Here is a 25,937-nt window from a genome sequence, read left to right as displayed (position 1 = left end):
GGTGCTTGATGAGTGTCTTTAAATTTTCATAAAAGAAACTACATGGAATCAAAAAAAAAAATCCTTTAAAAAGAGCAGTGGTGTGTAGGCTAATGCGCTGAATCGTCATCACATACTTGTGAGACAAACTTTTTTCTTGGCCTAACTTTATAATTTTAATTGAATGTAAAATCTTTTTGTACACAATGTTGGCAGGTTTGGTAATCGCATCTTTGGACCCATCTGGAATCGTGATTCTATTGCCAGTGTGATGATCTCATTCAAGGAACCATTTGGTACTCAGGGAAGAGGTGGATACTTTGATGACTTTGGCATTATAAGGTGAGTTCAACATGTGTTTGCTTGTTTGCTTTCTTGCTTGCTTGCTTGCTTGCTTGCTTGCTTGCTTGCTTGCTTGTGATGATCTTATTCAAAGAACCATATAAAGTTTTTTCGGCTTATTTAAGGCAGAAAAAATAAGACTCATAACAACATTTATCATACCACTAAGGGAAACATCAAAGAACACCGCTAACCTGATATATTTTCGTATCTAGTCAGTATGTGCATATTTTACGCTTTATATCTAGTCAGTGAGGCGTATTTTGCAAGCCCGATCTGGCGTGTATAGCGAAATGCGCGTATAAAGCGATTTATGTAAACCGGTAGCGTAAAATGCACGCAATCTGTAATACGATGGAACAATCATCTATTTTTTGTAATGTTTTTCCTATTTAGCAGCAATTAAAATGTTTAAAAACGTAATTATTTCAATATTTAGAATGACTTAGTGGTATGATAAATTAGTTATTAGGTTCAGTGTCGGTATAGTGCGGGAAATTATAATTTCCGTACCATACCTCCGCTTCACCTAATAACTACTAGTATTGGTATAGAATGGCATGCACACAGTTGGGTGCAATGCTTCGCTTGTTGTGCGTTGCGTAATGCATGACTGGTGCATGCTTATGTGAATATACGCGAGCATGAGTTTGGGACTTAATTGATGTGCACAGTAACAAAAGCGGAATAATTTCCGCCTTATATAAGCCAAACACACTTTGGTACTTGGAGACAAGATGGTTACTTTGATGACTTTTGGGAACATATGGTAGGCTGTGTTTGTTTGCTTGTTTGAGAGAAAAAGAGTTGCATTAATTATGATCAATATCCATATTTTTTACTCTCATAAGTTTCAAATTTCATGGAGTATCAAGGCCTTGAAAACAGATTTTCAAATCCTAGAACTGTAAAAAACAGATTCAATTTGAGAAAGGAAGGGAGGAGCATAAACTGTTTATAAATAATCAATATATTACACATTTGGACAAAAATATTGAATGACTTTCAAGGCTTATTTTGCTTGATTAATTTACAAGCATTGGGCTATTCCAGTTGAAATCCATACACCTCCTATGGAAGCATGACCTTAATCTACCACACAGGGAGTGTAGATGTCAAATGGGGTTACCTGAGTGGGTGACTCCATTTGACATCTACACTCCCTGCTTGGGATATTAATGACATGTCTTTCATAGGAGGTATATGGATTTCAACTGGAATAGCCCATTATTGCTAGTACTTTAAATGTGGTCATTGCTAAGATATGACATTGAATGAAAGCACAATGCTGATGACAGACAGTCACAATGAGAAGAACACTTACTAAATGTAATTGAAAATGTAGACATTAATTGCTAGTGACAAATGGGTACGGTTACAAAGTGTTCTTGTCACAACTAATATTGGCGCAATCTTGTCTTAAGTATTGTGCTACCTACTGTACAGCGGAATATTTTAGTGCCATTAAATTTGTGCAATATTAACCCTATGGACATTACCAGCCGAACTATTGGCCTTTAAGAACTATTTTGATTTGTTACAAAGAGGGCTATGCAATGTATTGAGCCAATCAGAGATATGGTAAGAATGGTCAGTAGGGCTGAAGGGGGTTTAGCTTAAAAATGTAAGAGATCTAAAAGCTCTATTTTGATTGGTTACTCAGATGATTATATCATGAAGCTAACCAATCAGTGACTCTGTAAAAAAGCCAGTAGTGCCCCCAGGGTTAGCAGTATTCTGAATAGTATATGCTATTCTTTTATTTGTGATTTCAAACAAGTACACATTAAATCATGTAGGTAAAAATATTTACAAGGGGTTTTAAATTTGCAGGTCTGAAGTCAATCGCAAAAAGACCAAATTATAAAATTTCATTTTCCCACTAAACTATGATGATCTTTGCTGTCTATGCCTCAACATAAAAAGTTCCAAGTTTTGAGATATTACCTCAAAATATCAAGAGCTATCTCAAGAACCACTGAACCAATACTAGGCTTTTGTACTCATTTTAATTCATTTATCATGCTGATTCCAAATATGGTCATAAAAATGTACAATTCTTGAATTTTTACAGAAAATTGAAACTTATGAATTTTTACTGTTTCTCTCCATTTATCACACTCAGGGATGTAATGCAGAATCATCTCTTACAAGTCCTGTGCCTAGCAGCCATGGAGAAACCTGCCACTACCAATGCAGAGGATATCCGCAATGAAAAGGTATTCGTATGCAGGAAATTAAGTCTGTAGGGCATGCAGCTTACTGCTATCAATAGGGTTCTTATTGCACATAATCATTATGACTTACAATGGACTATCCCAACTGAAATCCATACACCCCCTAAGGAAGACATGACCTTAATCTTCCACACACAGAGTCACCAGTGATGCCAACGCCACACCTTAGGTGCACAATTGGGCTACTTGACGATCACTTGCCGCTGCTTAAAAAAGAATGCAGCTACTTGCCTGAAATTGGGCTACTTTGCAAGAGGTGGGTCGCGACATTAGTTGATGTATTTTCCTTTCAATTTAGCCGATCTATAATTTTTTTTTTTTATTTGATTTGTTCGGGTTCTGACAACCCTGGATAACCCAAGAAAGCCTCTATTGAAGCTTATTTCCATTGAGGTCCATTTGAACACCGGGGCGGGTTGGGAACAGTCAGGGGTTAACACCCTACTCTTTTCAAAACTGGCTATGAAATACACGTACAGGTATGGCTCTCTGCACACGGGACCGATGGCTTAACGTCCCCTCCGAAGGACGGAGTACTTTCATGATTCATTTACCCAATTCTAAATGAACCATGGGGAGAGCGGAAGTCTGAATTTAATCTACAGAAGTTGCCAATTAATTTCAAACTTTTTTTTTCCAAGTCAATATCCCAGGAAATCGCCACCGCCGGGAATTGAACCCGGGACCTCATGCACTAAAGGCAAGTACCCTAACCATTGCGCCACACTCTCCCGTTTTGAGTCTCTGAAGCTCCCAATTGCAATTACAAAGGGTGTTGTGACCATTTATTGATCGATCCGTAACTTCTCATTAAGTACCGCCCAATTGGTTTCTAAATTTAAGTAAATCCGCACATATATCCAGTATTGGGCGTTTTTTTAGAAGCTTAAAAATTGGGCTACTTGAGACTCCTTTACCACGGCCTGGCGAGTCAATGTGCCCAGGTGCTGAAAAGTTTTGGCAACACTGGGAGTCACCCATTCAGGTAGCCCCATTTGAAATTCACACTCCCTGTGTGGGGGTGTATGGATTCAGCTGGAATAGCCCAGTGTTTGATATGCTGCTATAGGTCTCCCATACATAGCCAATATGACTTGCCTTTATAGTGCACCCATGGATTATTTACGGTGTTTGAATCAAACTGAAGGCAAATATTACATAGTATTCTGCATTGCCGCTAGCATTTCAGCATGATGTTAATGTTGTTTTGACTTTTCATATTTTAAGGAAAGTTTAGTACAGAATAAAATATTGAGTAAGATTTAATCTTTCTGTAGAGAAGTCCTTTTCAGAGGGCTGAGCTTTCCGAACTCTAGCGAGTGCCAGCTTCAGAGAATAACATTTATTGGCTTTGTTAATCAACTTGCGAAGAATCAAGGATTTTGAAATATTCTATTGTACAAGTCTTGTAGTTTTCAAGTTAAGTTAAAATGAAAATTCAATATTTAATTATGATTATATGAGAGGGGTCAGAGCCAACAGGTCATAAGTGCATTTTTGCTAAAATGAGATTTTAGTACCAGAATAATCCTTACAACATTGGGCACCTTATGATTGTATAGCCATAATACAGCTATAGCCGCAGAAACTGTTGTCAGCGGTAAAGCCCTAAGTGCACCACTAATGCATGAAATGTGTGAGAACCAGAAGGCCCTTAACAAAAACACTTGTATCGCAAAATTGCTCTTTTGCACATAGGGCTGCGTGGTACCAAAACAATCCTTACAACACTGGGCAATGATTGTATACCATATAGAAGTTTTAGCTATAGAAACTGTTATCAGCAAAAATGTAAAGCCCTAAGTGCACCACTATGCATGTGAAATGTGTGAGAGCCTTAAGGCCCCAAGTACAGAAACACCTGTATCATTAAATGAACCTTTTGGCTCTGACCGCTCGATGTGTTCCATTTCAAACTGTTACTGCTGTGCATTTTGAGGAAGAAAAATATTAACTTTCCCACAGTTACTTTCATCTCTGCAGTTCATTAATGACACTTTACCATGTGCTTAGGGCAACTGTCTACTTGTAATGATCTCACTTGTTCAATATATGTGATGTGATCAAGCAAAATCAGTTGGAAGTCGGAAATATTGATTTTGAGATATAGCCAAACAAAGGAAATATTTCCTTTTATTTCCTATTGTTTTGGAAACTCTTTAACTGCTCATATCTTTTGAACTGGTTGTCCAAATTCAATGTGGTTTTCTGCAAAATGTAGCTTTGCAAATGCTGTTTACAATCCTAAAAGAAACTGAAAATTGAATATGTCCGACTTCAGACTGATTTTGCTTGATCACACCACATATGTGCCCCCATAATGCTATGCATTGCATTGTACCATATCTGGCATATCCAGCTCTTAGGTAAATCATTTTGAAAGGGTAGCGCATATCATTTATGGTGTTAAGAAATTTAAACTTCCAAATTTTCCATGCAAAATACTATAAAACACTTTCACGGCAACTTAATTTGGTGAATTGGCAAGAAGTCATCTTTTTATGGCAATTTAAATTCACAAATTTGCATTGTCAATAACAATAATGTTTTCTGTAGTGGGTGTATAGATTTCAACTGGAATAGCATCATAACTCCATCTTATGCTTTCTCATTGTCACATCACAGGTTAAAGTACTGAAGACCATCGAGGCATTGGAGCTGAAAGACGTGGTGCTAGGCCAGTACGTCGGTGACCCCGATGGTGAGGGTGATGCCAAGGAAGGCTACCTAGAGGACCCCACAGTGCCTAGGGGATCTGTCACCCCAACTTATGCAATGGCTGTGTTCAGAATCAAAAATGAACGCTGGGACGGTGAGTTAACTGTAATAATTGCTAGGCCAATACGTCGGTGACCCCGATGGTGAAGGTGACGCCAAGGAAGGCTACCTAGAGGACCCCACAGTGCCTAGGGGATCTGTCACCCCAACTTATGCAATGGCTGTGTTCAGAATCAAAAATGAACGCTGGGACGGTGAGTTAACTGTAATAGTCGCCAGGTCAATATGTCAGTGACCCTGATGGTGAGGGCGACACCAAGGAGGGGTATCTACAGGCCTTGCCGTCTAGAATTTTGAAGGCGAGTGGTCAATCGCTCCCTAGCATGATGCTAGGTGAGTGGTCGAAGCACTCTCTAGTAGTAGAATGTAGTGGTCGAATCACTCTCTAGGTCTGAAAGATCATTCATACCAATTATACTTGAGGATTGTTGAATACCCTCTCCATCGTTTTCAGGAATAAGGCTAATTTATTACAATATTATGAATATATCAAATGAATACATTGAAGATTCTGAAACTTGTAAATTGGGTGATCATGGTGATTCGCAGTGAGTGATATTTAGTGTATTGAGTTTGGGCGAGCAGTGGCGGCGAGCGAGAACTATCGCTTGCCACAAACAGCAAGTCCTGTATCTCGAGGACCCCACAGTGCCTAGGGGATCTGTCACCCTAACCTATGCTATGGCTGTTTACATCAAACTTAATTTATTTTTATTTTCTTCCTTTGTAGGTGTACCTTTCATCCTACGCTGTGGTAAAGGTAAGACTATCATTATCATCAGTATTCGCTGATGTAGTGCACATCAGTAACCATTGGTTAACTGGTTCAAGTATGGGCTCATGCACCTGTTCGAACTATGATATGCGGTAGGCTTTTATGCTGCGATCATTCCGATCAGTGGTTTGTTACAAAGAAAGCGTGAGCCTGTTGACCAAGCAACGGTCATATTCTATCGTGCACTACGCCATCGAATAGTTTAGCAATTTAATAAGACAAAGTCATATTTTGGAAATGAGTTGTTTTTTAGAAGTACTTGCAAAGATCATTTCCCTCGGTTAAGGTCCGTTCATACTACGATGCAATTGCTTTGCGTTGTGTTGCATTGCCGATATATTGATTGATTTGTCACATTTCCAAGTTAAAATGTATTTAACTTTATTGTGATGCCGAGCGGCAACACATCACACTGCATTGCAAAGCAATTGCGGCATAGTATGAATGGACCTTTACTACAGTGATGAAAATCTATCTTCATTTTTCTGAATGTGTATCAGTTTCCCATCTAATCTACATTGCAACTTAATAATTGGAAATTTAAACTTATGATCTCAACACAAAATTAAGGCGTACCTCAAATTTTTAGGTCACAACTTTGACCTTCATCTGGAGACTGGCAACCCAAGTTTGGAATCAGTGACCTTGTGGACACTTGACCCCAAAACCCGGTCATACACTCTTGGTAACTTGTATCGGCCCCCGTCGCGGTTGAGAGATGGTTGGTTGACTCTGATGTAAATTGACTCCTTCACACCCCTTTCAAAGTATCTAGTGTCCCGGTCAAGGATTTTGACCTCATCCAAATCAACTTGGTGGCTGGGGGATTCAATGTGGATGTGCTGGGAGACTTCCGACGAGGTAGTACTCGGACGACGGTGTTCTAAGAATCTAAATTTCCAATTATGAAGTTTACCAACACAGATGAACTCGTACATTGCAACTAATGGGTTATTTCAGTTGAAATCCAAACACCCTGTATGGAAGACATGACTTTAATCTTCCACACAGGGGTGTGAATTTCAAATGGGGTTACCTGATGGGTGATTCCATTTGAAAACTACACCCCTGTATTGAAGATTAAGGTGTTGTCTTCCACAGGGGCTGTATGGATTTCAACTGGAGTAGCCCAATTTGATTACAAATATGTGATTTCAAGCACACTTCCCTTTTGTAAATTTAAACAACAAAAACAAACATGAGGCATTTTGGTTTTCAGGTCATCAAGGAAAAACAAATACATTTTTAAGCGAGTTGTGATTTGTCAGAAGATATGAAGATGTTTACTTAGGATTCAATCATGTTTCACGTTGTTCATCACCGTTTAACAACGATGCGGCGCGTCGTCTGCGTGGTTTACTTATTTCGGGTAGCTGCCCGGCGGTAAACTCACAGACGCGCCGGACGCGAGTTGTTAAACGGTGATGAACAACGATGAAACATGATTGAATCCTTTCAACTAACGAAAAGAAGCTAAAGATCCCGGGTAAAGATCGTATAATTCACGATTATTTCACGAGGAAATATCAGTTAATCATTGTCACTCAGCCTTACAAATATTTGACGATTTTTCTGTCGATATCAGCAATAAAACTAATAATAAAACGGCAAAGTTTAGCCGCTACCTGAAAAGTACTGAATTCAACTTGTAAGTTTACTTACGCACAAAGGTTCCAGGCATGACGAATTTTACGCGCTCTCGCGTAACGCGTAGTCTCGCTCGCGTTCGCGTATACGCTACAGTAAAAGTGTGGATTCATCACGGATTAATAACGGTTGGCTCCTGTACAAAGGTATAGGCGGAGTTGTTTACTACTATTATAACTTGCTGTCAGGGTTGTAGCTACAGTGGGCGGTGGTGGGTGGCAAAGCCCACCACTCAGTTTTGGAGCCCACCACTTAACTCCAATTTTGGCATTGGAGCCCACCACTCGGAGTCCAAAATTGCACAATTTTGTTGCATTAGTCAAGAATTTGATCAATTTTGACAACAAATGACCAAATATGCAAGATTTTCAACAAATGCCACCCAGAACTAAAAATGTCCTAGCTACAACCCTGCTTGCTGTGTTATCCTAATTTTCCTTTACTTTTTCATGTTGTTTTGCTTGTATCATGAATGTAAAATTTGGCCTTTGCTTTCCTAGCAAAAATTGTTGCATTTCCCCCAATTGCTCGCAAATGAATTTTGGCTTCGCCCTGAAATCCCATTGCCCCTTGTGTAATAACGACTGCTCCTTAATAAGACCTATTCAAATTCACCATTGTTTTCTGACAGCCTTGAATGAACGTAAAGCAGAGGTGCGCATCCAATTCAACGACGTCCCCGGAGACATCTTTGGCGGTGGAACCAAGCGCAATGAACTTGTCGTCCGTGTGCAGCCCAATGAGGCTGTATACTGCAAAATGATGACCAAGAGTCCTGGTATGTCTTTTAATCCAGAGGAAACAGAATTGGATCTCACCTATGGCTCTAGATACAAGGTAGGGTGTCGACTGCACATGACAAGTTTCAAATTTTGTTTAAAAAAATCAAAAATTTCAGAAATGTAAATTTACATAATCATATTTGGAATCAGTATGAAAAATGCTTTAAAATAGGTATAAACAAGCCTAGTATTGGTTCAGTGGTTCTTAAGATAGCTCTACTTAATATATTAAGAAAATATTTCAAAACTTGGACTTTATGTTGAAGTCTATATGACTAGCACACAGAGTATTATTACATCATGATATCCAGCCACTCATCCTTTCATCATTTGAAATGATGAGTGGCTGCAAACCATGACATGATGACAAATCATGTTTTTTTTTCGGACAGGGAAAACTCGCTGAATTTGAAAGGCCAAAAATCAGGAAAACTTAGGGAATTTGAGTGTGCAAGAGGGCAATTATTTTTGCCATTTTAAAGAAATTGTTTGTACATGTGTCCTTAAAGGAGACACATAGGCAAGCTCAGATGAAAAGGTCCACAGCACAGGAGTTCTAATGGTGGAAGGGTGGTAATGAATGAATGACATTTAACATGGTGCAAACTATAGTAGGGACTAGAACTTGAAGCTGTGCTCTGGTTCACTACAAGTTCAGTACATTCATTCAGTCAATTTTTTTTGTTACATCGCATGTGTGCCAACAACCACCCTTGTATGCATTGGTGTACAGTACACTCTTTGAGAAATCAACTTCACACAAGATTCTATACTGCGACCAGTGAAATACGCACCTACATAGAAGTTATGACATGTTTGTGAAATATGTAGCACTCTTTTATTCTAATTGCAGGGACTTAAAATGCCTGATGCATATGAACGCCTTATCCTGGATGTGTTCTGTGGCAGTCAGATTCACTTTGTACGCAGGTATGTAGGGGTGTGTGTGGGGGTGTGGGTGGGTGTGTGTTGGCATGCCTGATGCATATGAACGCCTTATCCTGGATGTGTTCTGTGGCAGCCAGATTCACTTTGTGCGCAGGTATGTAGGGGTGTGTGTGGGGGGGTGGGGGTGTGTTGGCATGCCTGATGCATATGAACGCCTTATCCTGGATGTGTTCTGTGGCAGTCAGATTCACTTTGTACGCAGGTATGTGTGTGTGTGTGTGGGGGGGGTGTGTGTGCATGTGTGTGGGGGGGGTGTTAGTAAACACGGCATATATATAAAGGACATGTGAGAAATCCATGTGTAACAGCAGATGCACAGAACATTCATTGCTCATGGGCAGTGTTACTTGATCAAAAACGGTATAAATAAACTTAGAACTTCCATCATGCTTTTTGGCTATGGGAAAAGAAAGGAGGAAGGAATAAAGAGAGAAGATGAACAAAGAACTTGTATGTTTCACTTAGGATTTGAACCCCAGACCCCCTGCATGCCAAGCACTCAATCGGCGACCAGTAGTCATGGGTGTTTCAATGACCCACCCAATGAAATCATGCGTATATATGACTTGGGGTGACTGCATCATCCACTCACCTGGGATGCATGCACCCCGGGGCATGCACAAGCATTTTTTTTTTTTTTTTAAGAAGAAAAACAAAATATTTAAAATTGTATTATTTTAGATGCACCCTAGCAACTCAATAACCCAAGGTGAAATATTTGTGTTAATTTTGATTTCTTGATGTGATTTTTGCCTCCATAGTGATGAATTGAGGGAAGCGTGGCGCATCTTTACTCCTCTCCTGCATAAGATAGAGAATGAGAAGCCTAAACCAATAGAGTACAAGTATGGAAGGTAAGACTGCAGACGACGAGTTTCAATTTTTTTTATTCAAAAATTTTAGAATTGTAAATTTTAATGACCATATACTTGAAATTAGCATGGCAAATGCATTAAAATGAGTACAAACAAGCCCAGTATTGGTTCAGTGGTTCTCGAGAAGCCTAAACCAATTGGTGTTACATTGTACAATAATAAAGATCCTCAAACTCTAAATAATGTTTTTGTGGAGGGCATCTGCCCATTTACTGAATGGGCTCTGTAATTACCCTGAAGTGTGTATATCCAGAAGTGATTATCACACGATGACGAGGTGTTAACCGTGTGAACACTCAAATCGTTCATTTATTACAATCGTGTTGTAATCAGGAAAGTATATGGACACAATGACGGAAAATTACTAGTGTGGACTGGGTCTTACTGTATTTCTTGAGCAACAAGTTATACATACTGTATATGCCACACAGATGTGAAAAGATTGCTCCTTACACACAGTAAATATGCACATCATATTACTTCTAGGAATGTGTTAACCCTAATCCACAGGGGGTTACGCTGTGTATTAAGTCCGATCCTGAATCCACATTGCAGCACAATGCGATGCTATAAAAACTGTAATCTGAGCCAGGTTTTTACTAGCTCAGCAGTGAAAATTCTCAGAGCGTGGTGGAAATTTTGGTCCGCGATGGAGTTGGAAAGTGTTCATTTTTTTCGCATCGTGCTGCGATATTGCAGGTGTGTATGCTTGTGATTGGCTGCTGGAAAATCAAGGTTGGTAGAATGACCTTAAAAGGAGATGCAGACCCCATATGCTTCTCAAACATCTCAACATTGCGTGATGAAATTAAAATGTACATTTTAATTTCATCGCGCGATGCTGTGATGTCTGAAAAGCATCGCAGCATTGCATCACGCTGCGAAGTGGAGTCAGGATCGGACTTTACCCGGTTCTGCCCAGTCCTGATGGAAGCACCTAAAGGTGTTGGATTTGAAGTGCACTAAAAGATCAACATTTTATGGGTATTTCTTTTTCAGTGCTAATAAATACCGAGTAAGAATGCAGATGTTTATTAATCAATTCTATTGTTTTCTTGTTATTTTCTACAGTCGTGGACCAGTGGAGGCAGATGAGCTAGCCAAAGCACACAACTTTACCTTCACAGGAACCTATAAATGGAAGAATCCTAATCTGTAGGCAACAGTATACACATGATGCACATGAGCAAAGAGCATGATTGTCACATGATGGTCTCATGATTGTCTCATGTGAAAACAAAATCTTATAATGTACTAATTACAGTAGAACAAGTCTATTTTTTACTCAACATAATATATTATATACTTGAAGCAATAGATATAATTTGTATTTGATCTATGTCCCACATTTGGGCTCTTGTTGTGTTATGTTCAAATGCTACAGAAAACATCAGTTTTGTATGTGACAAGAACATGTGTCACCCATGACAAATGTTACGTGTAGCAATTGGCTCTTCCAGTTGAAATCTATACACCCCTTTAGAAGACATGAGCTTAATCTCCCACACAGGGGTGTAGAATTCAAATTGAGTCATTTATTCAGGTAACTCCATGTGAAATTCACACTCCCTGTGTGGGAGATTAAAGTCATGTCTTCCATCTAGGTGGTTAATGGATTCTAACTGAAATAGCCCAATTTAACTAAACATGTAACATATAAAGTCTGCCCAAAAAGTAACGCAGCTGTTATAAATACGCCTATAGCTTCAGAACTAATAATTGTTTTCACAATATTTCAACATATAGAGAAGGATGATTTATTTACGCGAATTTTAATACCCCATTTGTCAAATGTCGTTTAACATTAACAACGCAGTAGTGCTTTTAAAGAAAAATACCTGAATTTAAAAGTTGCCGTTTACAGCGATCAATGGTTATTATGCCAGCGGTGTAGCACGCAAAGCACGTCATTATCTTTGCGCTTTACTTCAAATCAATACAAATAGCTGCAGCTTTTAAATTCGGGTATCTTTGATTCAAAACACTGCTGTATTGTTAATATTGAACAAAACTGGACAAATTTGGTATCAAAATGCGTGTTAATGAATTATCCTTCTCTTTATGTTGAAATATTGTGAAAACAATTATTAGTTCTGGATGTAGCTATAGGCGTATTTATAACAGCTGCATTACTTCTTGTGTAGACTTTAGATTGTGCTTGATAATCCACAAATAACATATTACTGTGTATGTTGCCAAAAACTTCATCACTTTCTAAATATGCTGACAAAGGTAATAGATATCTAAAACAGGGTGTTGGTTTAAACTACAGTAGATATGGGTGTATGGATCTCTCTACATGGTTATTATCTTTGTTTTATCATATGTTAGATGATTTTCATCAAGTTGACAATCAAAGGGTTGGGTTATTTTGACCAGCTGTGTCCTTAGGTAATGAAAAACATGGAATAAAAACAATTCAAATAATAAGCTGCATAATTGTTAAGTAGGATCTACAGCATATGGAGTTTGGTCCCGGTATTATCACTTAACATTGACTATGTGTACGCATGATCGTTCCCAATTTCGTGAAAAAAGGGGTTATTTTTAAACTATGTTCTCGTACATAAAATGGCCGCGATATTTTAAAAATAGGGTTGTTTTTTGTACTTGAAATTAAAAAATAGGGTATATTTTTCTGAATCCTGAGAATATTCAGCAACTCACTCAGTTTGTTTCGGAGGTTTGTTTACACTGATTACATCACTAGGGACTTCCCAGTTTGGCTGCTGTGTTCTTTGGTGTGTGTTCTTGAAATGTTAAAAAAGGGGTGCTTTTGTAAAAGTGTACTTGAAATGCAAAAAATAGGAGTTATTTTTAAGGCTAATTTGTACCTATTTTTGTGTAAAATAGGGGTAACAAATGCTGAAATTTCTTGAAACTGCGCAAAATAGGCGGGGGAGGGGGTATTTTTTGACTTTGGGAATGATCATGCGTTACGCCTTTGAATAGGCAGTGGCAGTTTGGTACAATTATTTGGTAATGCACAATATTCATTGCACATCGTACTAATTTGCGCCATTGGTAAGATAGTCAAATGGCACCATTATTTCATATGTGTGGGAGGTGTAATAACCCCATGAGAACTGCCTGCCGATTGGCCTAAAAGAAGTTTTCATTATCAATTGGACCAATCAGCAACATTGTTAGAATAATTTCACCACCCACAAAAATTGGGGTGAATAATTTGCAAAGCTCCATTCCGATTGGCGATTAAAGTAAAGATATCATGTAATTGACCAATCAGAGGCAATGTTAGATCAGCAGGTAGTTCTCAGGGGGATCAAATATGATTCTAATTGCCCTAATGGAATAAATGAGTCAAGAATAGCTTTGTATATACTTCATTTTGTTTATAAATTTAACATCATTCTATCTTTTATAATATAGAGAAACAGTATTGTATATTTGGAAAGAGTGAAATATAAAATATAATGTTCTATTTTGTTTTTCTTTTGGTGTCATAGTTTGTCAGTGTTAAACATTCACTATGGACCACAATGGCCTCATCCCAATGACATAGTTCAATAACCTCAATTAAATAATCATAGTGCAAAATTTGACCTCAAGTTTCAGACTATGAGTTTTTGTACCCAAACTTTCAAAGGTCATTCAATGAATGTGGAAATGTATTGGGGTTAAAGAACTGTGACTTGATAGATGAGCATGTTGTGGAGATTTTTATTGGGCTATTACACGCCCTATGGAAGACATAATCTTAATATCCCACACATGAGTGTAGATTTCAAATGGACTCACACATTCAGGGAATCCCATTTGCAAATGCACACTCCCTGTGTGAGAAATAAAGGTCATGTCTTTCATAGGGCGTGTACATGGATTTCAACTGGAATAAATAGCCCATGGTACAATTACCGAATAGGGTGCAACTTGCTAGACTTGAGTCCAGTCCTCGTTTACGGAGTTTAGGGTTAGGGTTTAGGGTTGGGGTAGGGCAGTCTTGTAATAAGACTAGTAGAGTTGCACCCTATTCGGCAATCGCTCCTAGCCCATTGCCAAAAATGGGCTGACCCAAGCCTTGAAGTAATAAGCGGACTGGAATCAGGAGCAATTTGTTTTTGAACATTGCTCCTGGGTCACTGGGACTTTACAAGAAACAGGAGCAATTTTCAAATGGTAAATCCTTTTCTGCATATTATACCATCACTACTGCATCAAGTACAAAACTGAAACCAGGAGCAATTTAAAAAAAATTGCTCCTGGTTCATGTGAATTTTATAAGAGCAGGAGCAATTGGTGGCTTTACGAGGGCAAATTTGCTCCCAACGCCAGCTTATTTCAAGGCTTGGGCTAACCTTGTGTGAGACTATTATGTAATGGTGGTATTCTTCATTCGTTTTGTTATAGAATTTAAATCTAACCTAATTTTGTACTTGATAATTTAGATACAAATTATGTATACACATTATACAGAAAGCCAAATAATTAGGTACCAGTTACGTTCACCCCCTGTACGGGCCCCTGTATATCCTAAACAAAGACAGATATGTCATAATTGGAACCAACAGCCAATAGTTGCATCTTTTAGCTCTAATTTAAGACCTAATTCGTTGACATTATTCAAGAAATAAAGACACGGCGACCCAAAAACCCAAGGAAGATGCAAATATAAAAGTTGCGGTTTGCCACATTGCATGCCCTATTGATTTGTACACAAAGCGTTCGCGAACAAGAGAACTAGCGCCGTGCTTTCATTGATTAGCACATTAAAAGCTACATGTAGCGTCGTGCTTTCATAGATCAGAACACAAAAGTGCAACTTTTTATTTTGTATCTTCATTAGGTTTTGGATCACCGTTTCTTTAATTTTCAACTAACTTCAACAAATAAGGTCTTAAATCAGAGCTAAAGAGTACAGGCATCAGCTGCTTATTTTAATTTTGACACATTTGTCTTTATTTAGGATAAACAGGGGTGAACACAACTGCTACCTTAATTCTTTTGCTTACTGTATATCAAATATCAACAGCCAGAGGCATTCAAATTGAAACGGTGCTTCAAATATATATTGCACGTATGTACATGAGAATAAGTACCTAAGTGTAATGTGGGGTACTCATTGTGTTCCACAGCTATGATGGGCATCAAAACTTGCAACAAGTGCCTGTGGATATATAATTATTCAGAGCAAAGCTTCGTTCAAACTTTGTTTAATTTAATGTCATTTGTATTGTTTAACAAATGTTTGTTGATGACTCTATTTACCATCAAATATTTGCAATCGCCACATCAAATAAATAAAAGTGGGTAATGGTGAATTCAACGGAAGAGGACACAAAACGCATCAAGGATCAATAAATGATACAAGAGGATACCTTGAATATACAACGGGAAAGGAAATATCTTGCTGTTTTCTTTCCTATATGTCAAACACTTTTTTTCATTAACAAACATTTGTTAGAAGAAAAAATGGCTCATTCCATTTAAAATCCACAATACCCCTGTGGAAGATTTTGGAAATATCTTCCACAGAGGGAGTATGAATTTCATATGGAATTAGCACATTAACCAACTCTTTTTGAAACTCGCCCTTCCTCAGGGTATATGAAATTCAAATGGAACTGCCTAATGTGTTAATTCTATTTGAAATTCATACTCTCCCTGTGAAGACATTTCCAAAATCTTCCACAGGGGCAGTATGGATTTTAAATGGAAGAACCCAATGACTTAAAACAGATCCATGAGGGTGAAGAATCTAAGTCTCCTATTTGCTCTTTGCACGGATCTGCCATCTTGCTACCAAAATGAGGTTCTCCCTGCTAAAACATGTGCCAAATGTGCATTTTTTCTCGCGCTTTTCTAGCAACGTAATTTAAGCATGTGTTTGACAGGCATACGCACACACACCACAAATGATCCATATTGATTATGCTATTCCAGTCGAAATCCATACACCCCCTATGGAAGACATGAATGGAATCTCCCACGCACCGGGTATAGATTTCAAATAGAGTCACTCAGGTATCTAATTTTGCAATTCACACTCCCTGTGTGGAAGATGAAAGTCATATCTTCTGTAGGGGTGTATGGATTTCAAGTGGAATATCCCATTGTGGAGCATATAATACTAAATTGGTGGTTCCATTTGAAATTCACCCTCCCTGTGTGGAAGATTAAAACTATGTCTTCCATAGAGGGTGTATGGATTTCAACTGGAATATATCCCATTGTGGAGCAGACAACACTGAATGGGTGGCTCCATTTAAAATTCACACTCCTCTGTGGAAGACTAAGGTTATGTCTTCTGTAAAGGGTGTATGGATTTGAACTGGAATATCCCATTGTGGAGCATACAATACTAAATTGGTGGTTCCATTTGAAATTCACCCTCCCTGTGTGGAAGATTAAGGTCATATCTTCCATAGGGAGTGTATGGATTTCAACTGGAATACTAATAGTCTATTGCACAAAAAACACATTGTCGATAGGCGGGAAAAACCTCCTATGTGCTTATGGCCCCTGAACATGTTTAAAACAAAACTGCCAACAGGTTACATAGGAGGTTTTGCTTTTAACATGTTCAGGGGCCAATGACACAGGTTTCTCCTGCTAGCATAAAATTTCTGGGTGCTTATTTTCATACAAGGCAATAATAAATGGATGTTTTGTACTATGCAGAGATGTAGGGTACCAGAAATAAATCTTAGTGGTGTTATAGGGATAGCAATGTGTTTGGTTGTCTCTTTTGTGTTCAATAGGGCCGGTACACATTCAATTTTATTCGCTGGCGTAGTGCATATTAGATTGTGACTGTTGCTAGGTCAACTGGCTCACGCTTTCTTTGTTACGAACCACTGACCGAAATGACCACAACACAAAGCCTATGGTATATCATAATTCGGAACAGGTGTATGAGCCAGGCTTGAACCAGTAACCAATGGTTACTAACATGCACTACAACGGCGAATTAGGCAAGACCCTAACTTTACAAAATCTACCATTGTGCACTTTACACATGTTGATGATCATTACTAGTCTTTGATATTGAAATTTTGGCATTCATTCCGATCCCCTACAGGGTTAACTACAGTGCTCGTCAAAAGTATTGGGATACTTTAAATGTAAATGAGCTGCCAAATACACCCACATGTATGAGGAATACACCCAAATGTATTAGGAATACACCCACATGTATTAGGAATACACCCAAATGCATTAGGAATACACCCAAATGTATTAGGAATACACTCAAATGTATTAAGAATACACCCAAATGTATTAGGAACACACCTAAATGCATTAGGAATATACCCAAATGCATTAAGAATACACCCAAATGTATTAGGAATATACCCAAATGTATCAGGAATACACCCAAATGTATCAGGAATACACCCAAATGCATTAGGAATACGCCCAAATCTGATTGGTTCCAATGATTAGTCACAGAACGACCAAAAAGCAAAATCTCGGCCGAGTTACAACGTTACCACGATATGAATTGCTTTATTCCGTGTGGTAGTAACTTGATAGCTGTCCAAGATTCTGCTTTCTGCTAGAACCCTCGGAAAGGAATTTGAACAAATTACAATATCACACAAAATAAGCATCAACACAATACAGCATTAGGTAACACCAAAATAAATTTATTAAATGCTATCTGCCAGAGATTTTTACATTCTTTTTTGTACAATAAAATATAAATACATGATTATCATTGACAGACAGCTGAAAAAAGAAATGGGCTATTCCAGTTGAAATCCATACACCCCCTATGGAAGACATATTAATATCCCACACAGGGGGTGTATATTTCAAATGGAGTCACTCGGGTAACCGCATTTGAAATTCACACTCTCTGAAGGAAGTCATGTCATCTATAGGGGTGTATGGATTTCAACTGGAATAGCCCATATCTACTTTTCTTTAAGCAAGTAAGTATACATAATAAAGCATAAAAATCAAACACACAGTTGGCATGGCAACAAGCAGCTGCTTTGAAACATCATTAATCCAGAAACGATATTTTACCCTTCCCAGAATCCTTTGCAACATGATACATCTCATTACATCAAATGATACTTCTATTACTTTGTACAGGTTCCCTTTGTTTTCATGTTGAGAATAGACTAACTAAATTTAGGTCGATAGTCCAGAAATAAACATATTTGGCAAGATCTGGATGTGCTCTGTTTATTGAGATACTTTTTTGTCACTATCCACCCATGTTTCACTGGATAGCATATCTGTACAGAAAATTGAAATTGAAGAAATGCATTGTGGGAAGTGTCAGCTAAAATAGTCTCATTCCCAGTGACATAGTTCAATGACCTCCATACAACTATAGCTCAAAATTTGACCTCAAGTTGTGGGAGTATGAGTTTTTGTACCCAACACACTCAAAGATCATTCTATGCATGTAGAAGCCTATTGGGGTTAAAGAACTGTGTACTGACAGATGAGCATGGTGTCTGGATGCACTATGAGTCATGATGACCTCATACCCAATGGGAAAGCTCAATGACCTCCATACAACAACCATAGCTAAAAATATGACCTCATGTTGTGGAGTATGAGGTTTTTGTACCCAACACACTCAAAGGTCATTCTATATGCATGTAGAAACTTATTGGGGTTAAATAACTGTGTACTGTCAGATGAGCATGGTGTCTGGATGCACTATGAGTCATGATGACCTCATACCCAATGCCATAGCTCAATGACCTCCATACAACAACCATAGCTCAAAATATGACCTCATGTTGTGAAGTATGATGTTTTTGTACCCAACACACTCAAAGGTCATTCTATGCATGTAGAAACTTATTGGGGTTAAATAACTGTGTACTGGCAGATGAGCATGGTGTCTGGATGCACTACGAGCCATGATGACCTCATGTTGTGAAGTATGAGGTTTTTGTACCCAACACACTCAAAGGTCATTCTATGCATGTAGAAACCTATTGGGGTTAAATAACTGTGTACTGTCAGATGAGCATGGTGTCTGGATGCACTATGAGCCATGATGACCTCATACCCAATGCCATAGCTCAATGACCTCCATACAACAACCATAGCTCAAAATATGACCTCATGTTGTGAAGTATGATGTTTTTGTACCCAACACACTCAAAGGTCATTCTATGCATGTAGAAACTTATTGGGGTTAAATAACTGTGTACTGGCAGATGAGCATGGTGTCTGGATGCACTACGAGCCATGATGACCTCATGTTGTGAAGTATGAGGTTTTTGTACCCAACACACTCAAAGGTCATTCTATGCATGTAGAAACCTATTGGGGTTAAATAACTGTGTACTGTCAGATGAGCATGGTGTCTGGATGCACTATGAGCCATGATGACCTCATACCCAATGCCATAGCTCAATGACCTCCATACAACAACCATAGCTAAAAATATGACCTCATGTTGTGGAGTATGAGGTTTTTGTACCCAACACACTCAAAGGTCATTCTATGCATGTAGAAACCTATTGGGGTTAAATAACTGTGTACTGGCAGATGAGCATGGTGTAATCCTAGTGTCTGTTAACATGCATATTGCAAGATTTCTGGAAAAGAAATTAAAATAAAAAAACACAAAATAATACAATACTTCAATAGGCCTACCATTTATAAAATTTTAAGATTACATATATTATAACTGATAAAATTACTACAAAATATGGTAACCAAACTTTCTAGTAGAAATGCAACAAATTAATCACTAATAAACAATTTTTCACCAGAATGGTTTGCTGTCTCAAGTAATAAAGGAGACAAGTAGAAAAAGTGATCCTACCCATAGGGCCGGTCAGCCGGCCATTGGCCTCTAACTTTTTGGCCTGGCCGGTAACTTATCTGACTGGCATCTAGTTGCCGACCCGGCTGGCCGGTAACTTTTTAAGGTCAAGCCCGGCTGGCCTGTAACTTTTTGAGGCATATTTCGAACACTGATCCTACCCTGTAAACATACCTGTATTGCAGTGAATACCAAAATGTCAATTTTGACACAATTGCTTTTGTCATTATTACTTTTCTGGCAGCATAAACATTTGTGACCCAATCTGATCCACTCGGGCCAAAGTCAGAAAGTCTGCAAATTGAGTTACTACCATTACTAACTTGCTCAGTACAAACAATTACTGATGTTGAATCTGAGGTCTCTTGAATACTTGGTGGCAAAGTTTATGAACATTTTATATGTCCATTTTTTTAAAATGTTTTTTATCCTCACTTTTTGCGTATATCTCAGTTTCATTATTGCCCACTTTAGCCTGATTGGACCAGATCTGGTCACATTTATTATTCAGCTCATGAAACACTACTATTGGGCGATTACCACAGCAATCTCTTGAACTGCTTCAAGATCAATATGGACTTGCCATTTTTGACATGTTCTACCAATTTTTAATAGTCAAATAGCCAATATTGGAGAGATGACATTTCTGTATCTGTTGCATGCACCAAATATCAGAGAATAACATTCCCGATTCTGAGTCAAATGATGTACATGTTAATTCTGTTTTTGAAAAGTGGCAATAAATAAGTCTGATTTTGTAATTGATTGAGTTATGTGTATACATTAGGCCTGAAAAAATTGTTTGATTGGCGTAACATAAAACAATTAGGGTAGTTGGGTTGGGATCTTTTTTTAATTTTTTTAAGCTGTAAATTGCATTTGATAAAGGCCTTGGAACTTTTTTCCTCTTCTTTTTTTAATTAATTAATTAATTGATTAATTTTTTTGGCAAAAGAAAGTCAGGGCCTAATTTTAGGATCGGTCGGGTTACACCAATCAAACAATTTTTTTAGGCCTTAAGACAGCAAAGCAAGTCATTGGTACAAATGTGCTATTCCACTTGAAATCCATAAACCCTATGGAAGACATGACCTTAATCTCCCATACTCTCCCATACAAGGAAGACATTTCAAATAGGGTTACCTAAATGGGGGACTCCATTTAAAATCTACACCCCCTGTGTGGGAGATTAAGGTCATGTCTGCCATAAGGGGTGTATGGATTTAAACTGGAATAGCCTAATGTTTCACATTTCCAACTATTTATGTATACATCTAAGTATAGTTACAAATGGCCAAAATGATTTGGTTTTTGTTATTACAAGTATCAATAAAATCCCAACTTATGCTTGTATAAATTCACTTAAGCGTGCGCCAGACACGACTTACGCAACTTGCACAAGTGCTGGGCCAAACTGCATGCACGCCATTTTATAAAAATACACAATGTTATGAACCTCTTTTTTTTTTGCCAATTATAAGCCGAACAAACTATAGATATATCAGATTGGGCTATTCCAGTTGAAATCCATACACCCCCTATGGAATACATGACCTTAATCTTCCCCACAGGGAGTGTATATTTCAAATAGAGTCACTCATTCGAGTAACCAATCCAAAATTCACACTCTGTGTGTGTGAGATTAAGGGCATATACATATCTTCCATAGGGAGTATGGTATGGAATAGCTTGTTACTTCAGTATACAAGGTTCTTTTGTATGGGTAATGAGGCTACATTTGTTTTGCATTGTTTATATATATATATATATATATATACCACACGACAAGCGGAATAAATACCTGTATATATCTTTTATCAAAACAATAAACACTGCTCATAATATAATACTGCTATCTGAATACTTACAGCAAGAACAGTTTATAATTTACCCTGCATAACCAAATATGATTGTATATAAAAAAAGAAACCCGTACAGTTTGAAAGAACTCGTATACGATCCATAGCCAAATGAAAATCTTTTTATATGGAAATTCATTAACCAATTAGCGATCATTATTTCGAGTTGTCACCAGGTTTGCTTAGCAACAAAGGAGCACAAACCCACTGGGTAAATATGGCTCAAGCCAGGGTTAACATGGCTCAAACCAGGGTTAACATCGCTCAAACCAGGGTTAACATCGCTCAAACCACAGTTAACATGGCTCAAACCATGTAAAGGCCATGCCCATTACTATTTCCTTTATTACTATTTTATTACTAATGCATTAAATAACTTCACCTAAAGTTTTTTTTTTTAAACTTCCGTGGTCCGGGTACGCGCTGGTGAATTGCGATCGCGTAGAAGTGACAAGGTCGCCTACTACGCGCAGCGCCGAAGACCAATGGGTCAGCCGGCTTGTTGTCAAGTGCATTGATCAGCCAATCAGCATGATTGTTTATTGCTTTTGCGTTTACGCTCGTGTACACGATACGCACAGGCACGACCACGGAAGTTTAAAAAAAAAAACTTTACCGCAAACGTTCGCCTAATGGCGCACCTGGGCTCTTTTTTGCCTTGGAGCAAATTTCATGTACAAATAGAGAGCTCCCTCTAAAAATCCCAACAATTAAGGGTATGTGCCCTTATTTGATGGTGGGATTTTTATGGGAGGGCACTTTTAGTTTGTGTCTAAAATTCCAGTTATGTCAAGGGAGCCCACAGCGCCATTAGGCGAAAGTTTACGGTATTTCAATACATCCAAAAAGATATCGTTCCTTGATAAAACACTGAATATTACAGTACATACAAAATATTGCAAACACCTCAACTTGAATATTTGAATACCACATGTCCCTTCTTAGTCATTACTTTGTCAGACCAAAGGTTAAAACAATTTGGGCAACTTTTTTTTTTTTGTAGCTAAGTTCTATAAAACATATCCATGTACAAAGTACTCACATTTTATGGAGACTCGACGTTTCGAAACCTACTTGTCTGGTTTCCTAGTCATGATGATTTGATCCAGCAACACTGGTAGTGTTTCTAGAAGATGTAGTTTTTCTAGAATTGCAGCATTCAACCGCAGTCACAGTTATGACCATTTGATCCAGAACAATTCTAGAAACACTACATCTTCTAGAAACACCACCAGTGTTGCTGGATCAAATCATCACTCATGACTCGGAAACCAGACAAGTAGGTTTCGAAACTTAGCTACAAATTGAACTATCCAAATGAACCTCTTCCAGAATTTGGGCAACATTTTAGCCCAACCGGGGGTTAACTCCCGCATCTGGGGTTTAGCTTAATCATTTAAGTGAAACTCCAATTTAAGTTTAGACAAGCTAAACCAGTTTTGTACTTGCAAAACTGGGGAATGGATTCCGAAACCTAAGATTTGCTCCCAAAACTGAGTTTTGCTGCGCTAATCCATGATGATGGATTAGGAAGCTAACCCCATACGGCTGCTGAAACCGGAGTTTAGCTATCGGATCTTAGGTTTCGCTAAGAATGGTCAGGCCCATGGCACACTTTACAAACTGGAGCATGTCAAATTTAGACTGAACTCCCATAATCCTTGAAATTCATGCTCAGAGTCACAAAATGGCCGCTTTGTATTATTGTACACTGGTTACATGTCCACTATACATGTAGACTACCCCGTAGTCCACTTGCCCATTCTGCATATACTATGGGTATTGTATTTGAGCTTAAAACTCTGATTTAGTTAATGTGTGCACAATTGATAGATTTTCACATCTGATCTTTTTAGGGACCCTACACCCTCTGTTTGTTAGCTCCCCAAGTGGACTACTGACATTGGATTGCGGTCAGAGATGCTTAACACGGCTGTCTATGAGCTTCTATGGATGAGATTGTCGGAAATCTGGCCTACTAAAATTGGCAATGATGTAATGCATCTTTAAATGGATCTGGCTTGTGATTGGTCGCCCAGATCTCGTTATGGTTTAAATCCTCCGGGTACCTATCATTACCGTTAATAACTACATGGTACACAAGTCTGCCGCCATTGTGTTGTGTAATTGCATGAACGCGTCACTAAGTGCATGAGCGCGTATTGTATTTGCTTGCGGTTAAATTTGATTGATAAACAAGTGTGATTGACACAGTGTGAGTGTCAGGGACTTTGCCCACTCAAAATCCCGTTTAAAATTGGAAGTCCATAGTCTACTATACATGCCATGCAACAGAGAAGAGACCACATAGGGCTCTGTTGAAGACATTAATACAGAGTACAATGTTTGCAGACAGTTTCACTAAATGGGCTATTCCAGTTGAAATCCATACACCCCCTATGGAAGACATAACCTTAATCACCCACATAGGGAGGGTGAATTTCAAATGGAGTCACCCATTCAATGTCGTCTGCTCCAAAATGGGATATTCCAGTTGAAATCCATACACCCCCTACGGAAGACATGACCTTAATCTCCTATACAGGGAGTGTGAATTTCAAATGGAGTCACCCATTCAATGCCGTCTGCTCCAAAATGGGATATTCCAGTTGAAATCCATACACCCCATATGGAAGACATGACCTTATTCTCCCACACAGGGAGGGTGAATTTCAAATGGAGTCACCCATTCAATGTCGTCTGACCCAAATTGGAATTTTCCAGTTGAAATCCATACCCCACCTATGGAAGACATGACCTTACTCTTCCACACATGGTGTGTGAATTTCAAATTAGGTTACCTGGATGGGTGACTCCATTTGAAATCTACACCCCCTGTATGGGGAGATTAAAGTCATGTCTTCCATAGGGGGTGTATGGATTTCAAACAGAACAGCCCATTGCAATGTTTTACTACTATTCCCTCTGCTTTATATTTAAATTCCAACAAATAATATCATGTGACCATCAATATCAGTTCCATTCTGAAGCTTATAATGATCTATCCAATAATATCTAAATATAATTCAGAAAACGTGATGAATCCATAACCATAGCCGAGACAAATTATGGGTGGAACATTTTAACACCACAAATGCCCTTACAAAACAACAAAACATTTATGGCCTGTTATATCAACTAGCGGGATACCCGCGCTTCGCGCGGGTCCCCGATAGATGAGTAAATGGGAGCGTTCACTATAACAGGAAGAATTAACTGACTTTCTTTATAGTACCGCTTCATGTTGTTTATTCAACACACATTTTTTCCCGTATTTATTACGTCCTCTCATAGCGTGTATGCGGACGTGTTCATCCGTTATCATAATCCCGTGACCCGTCATGTACCTTTGTGTCCTTTATTTTCTATTTATTTTCCTTCTTTCTATATTATCATGTCCGCTGGTCTCTGGCTCGCAAGTCGCGTGGCTCTGCGCCGTTCTGCCGCGCATTGGCGTAGTCGCATTACGCACGCTGCGCTGACGCGCTGCCTACCATCTGCAGTTTTTCATAACAAAAAACCCGTTTTTACCCATATTTTCACTGTTTTTGCAGCCAATTCTTGACCGATTTCAACCAAATAAAGTCCAGGCAATTTCCCGTATATTCCTCGATCTCCCGTATGAATTTGGCGACATTTGGATTGAAACTGACGGAGCCTTTTACATAAACCACATACATACATACATACAACATTAGCCTATTTATAGTAAGATTATAGCTATCCACAGATACCAGGCACTGGTAGTCAGAACGAATGCTGTTTAGTATTTACTTGATGTTGTTCTAATTCATATTTCTGACATATTTCTTATCCGAGCAACTTGTTAATAGGCACATATGCTTATTATTGAATTGTTACGGTAGTCCATTTGGCTGCTTTGAAAATTTCAAAAACCTTTATACATCTCCTGTATGGGCATGTACAATAAGTTAATACAAACTATTAAGCA

At 38.4% G+C, this 25,937-nt stretch overlaps 1 protein-coding gene across 1 annotated transcript in view; it reads left to right on the top strand.

Annotated features, from left to right (window-relative positions):
- Positions 1–17,045, top strand: part of LOC140139725 (glucose-6-phosphate 1-dehydrogenase-like) — a 49,702-nt gene extending 32,657 nt beyond the window's left edge. The window contains exons 7-14 of the mRNA XM_072161431.1: positions 196–321; positions 2,447–2,540; positions 5,184–5,370; positions 6,067–6,096; positions 8,390–8,595; positions 9,394–9,470; positions 10,250–10,342; positions 11,435–17,045. Of these exons, the coding sequence (XP_072017532.1) occupies positions 196–321; positions 2,447–2,540; positions 5,184–5,370; positions 6,067–6,096; positions 8,390–8,595; positions 9,394–9,470; positions 10,250–10,342; positions 11,435–11,522 (901 nt within the window). The 3' untranslated portion in view covers positions 11,523–17,045. The remainder of the gene's footprint in view (positions 1–195; positions 322–2,446; positions 2,541–5,183; positions 5,371–6,066; positions 6,097–8,389; positions 8,596–9,393; positions 9,471–10,249; positions 10,343–11,434) is intronic.
- The last annotated feature ends 8,892 nt before the right edge of the window (positions 17,046–25,937 follow it).

This window comes from Amphiura filiformis, chromosome 18 (assembly GCF_039555335.1).
Source record: "Amphiura filiformis chromosome 18, Afil_fr2py, whole genome shotgun sequence".
NCBI classification, from domain to species: Eukaryota; Metazoa; Echinodermata; class Ophiuroidea; order Amphilepidida; family Amphiuridae; genus Amphiura; species Amphiura filiformis.
This window is presented reverse-complemented; position numbering and strand designations above follow the sequence as displayed.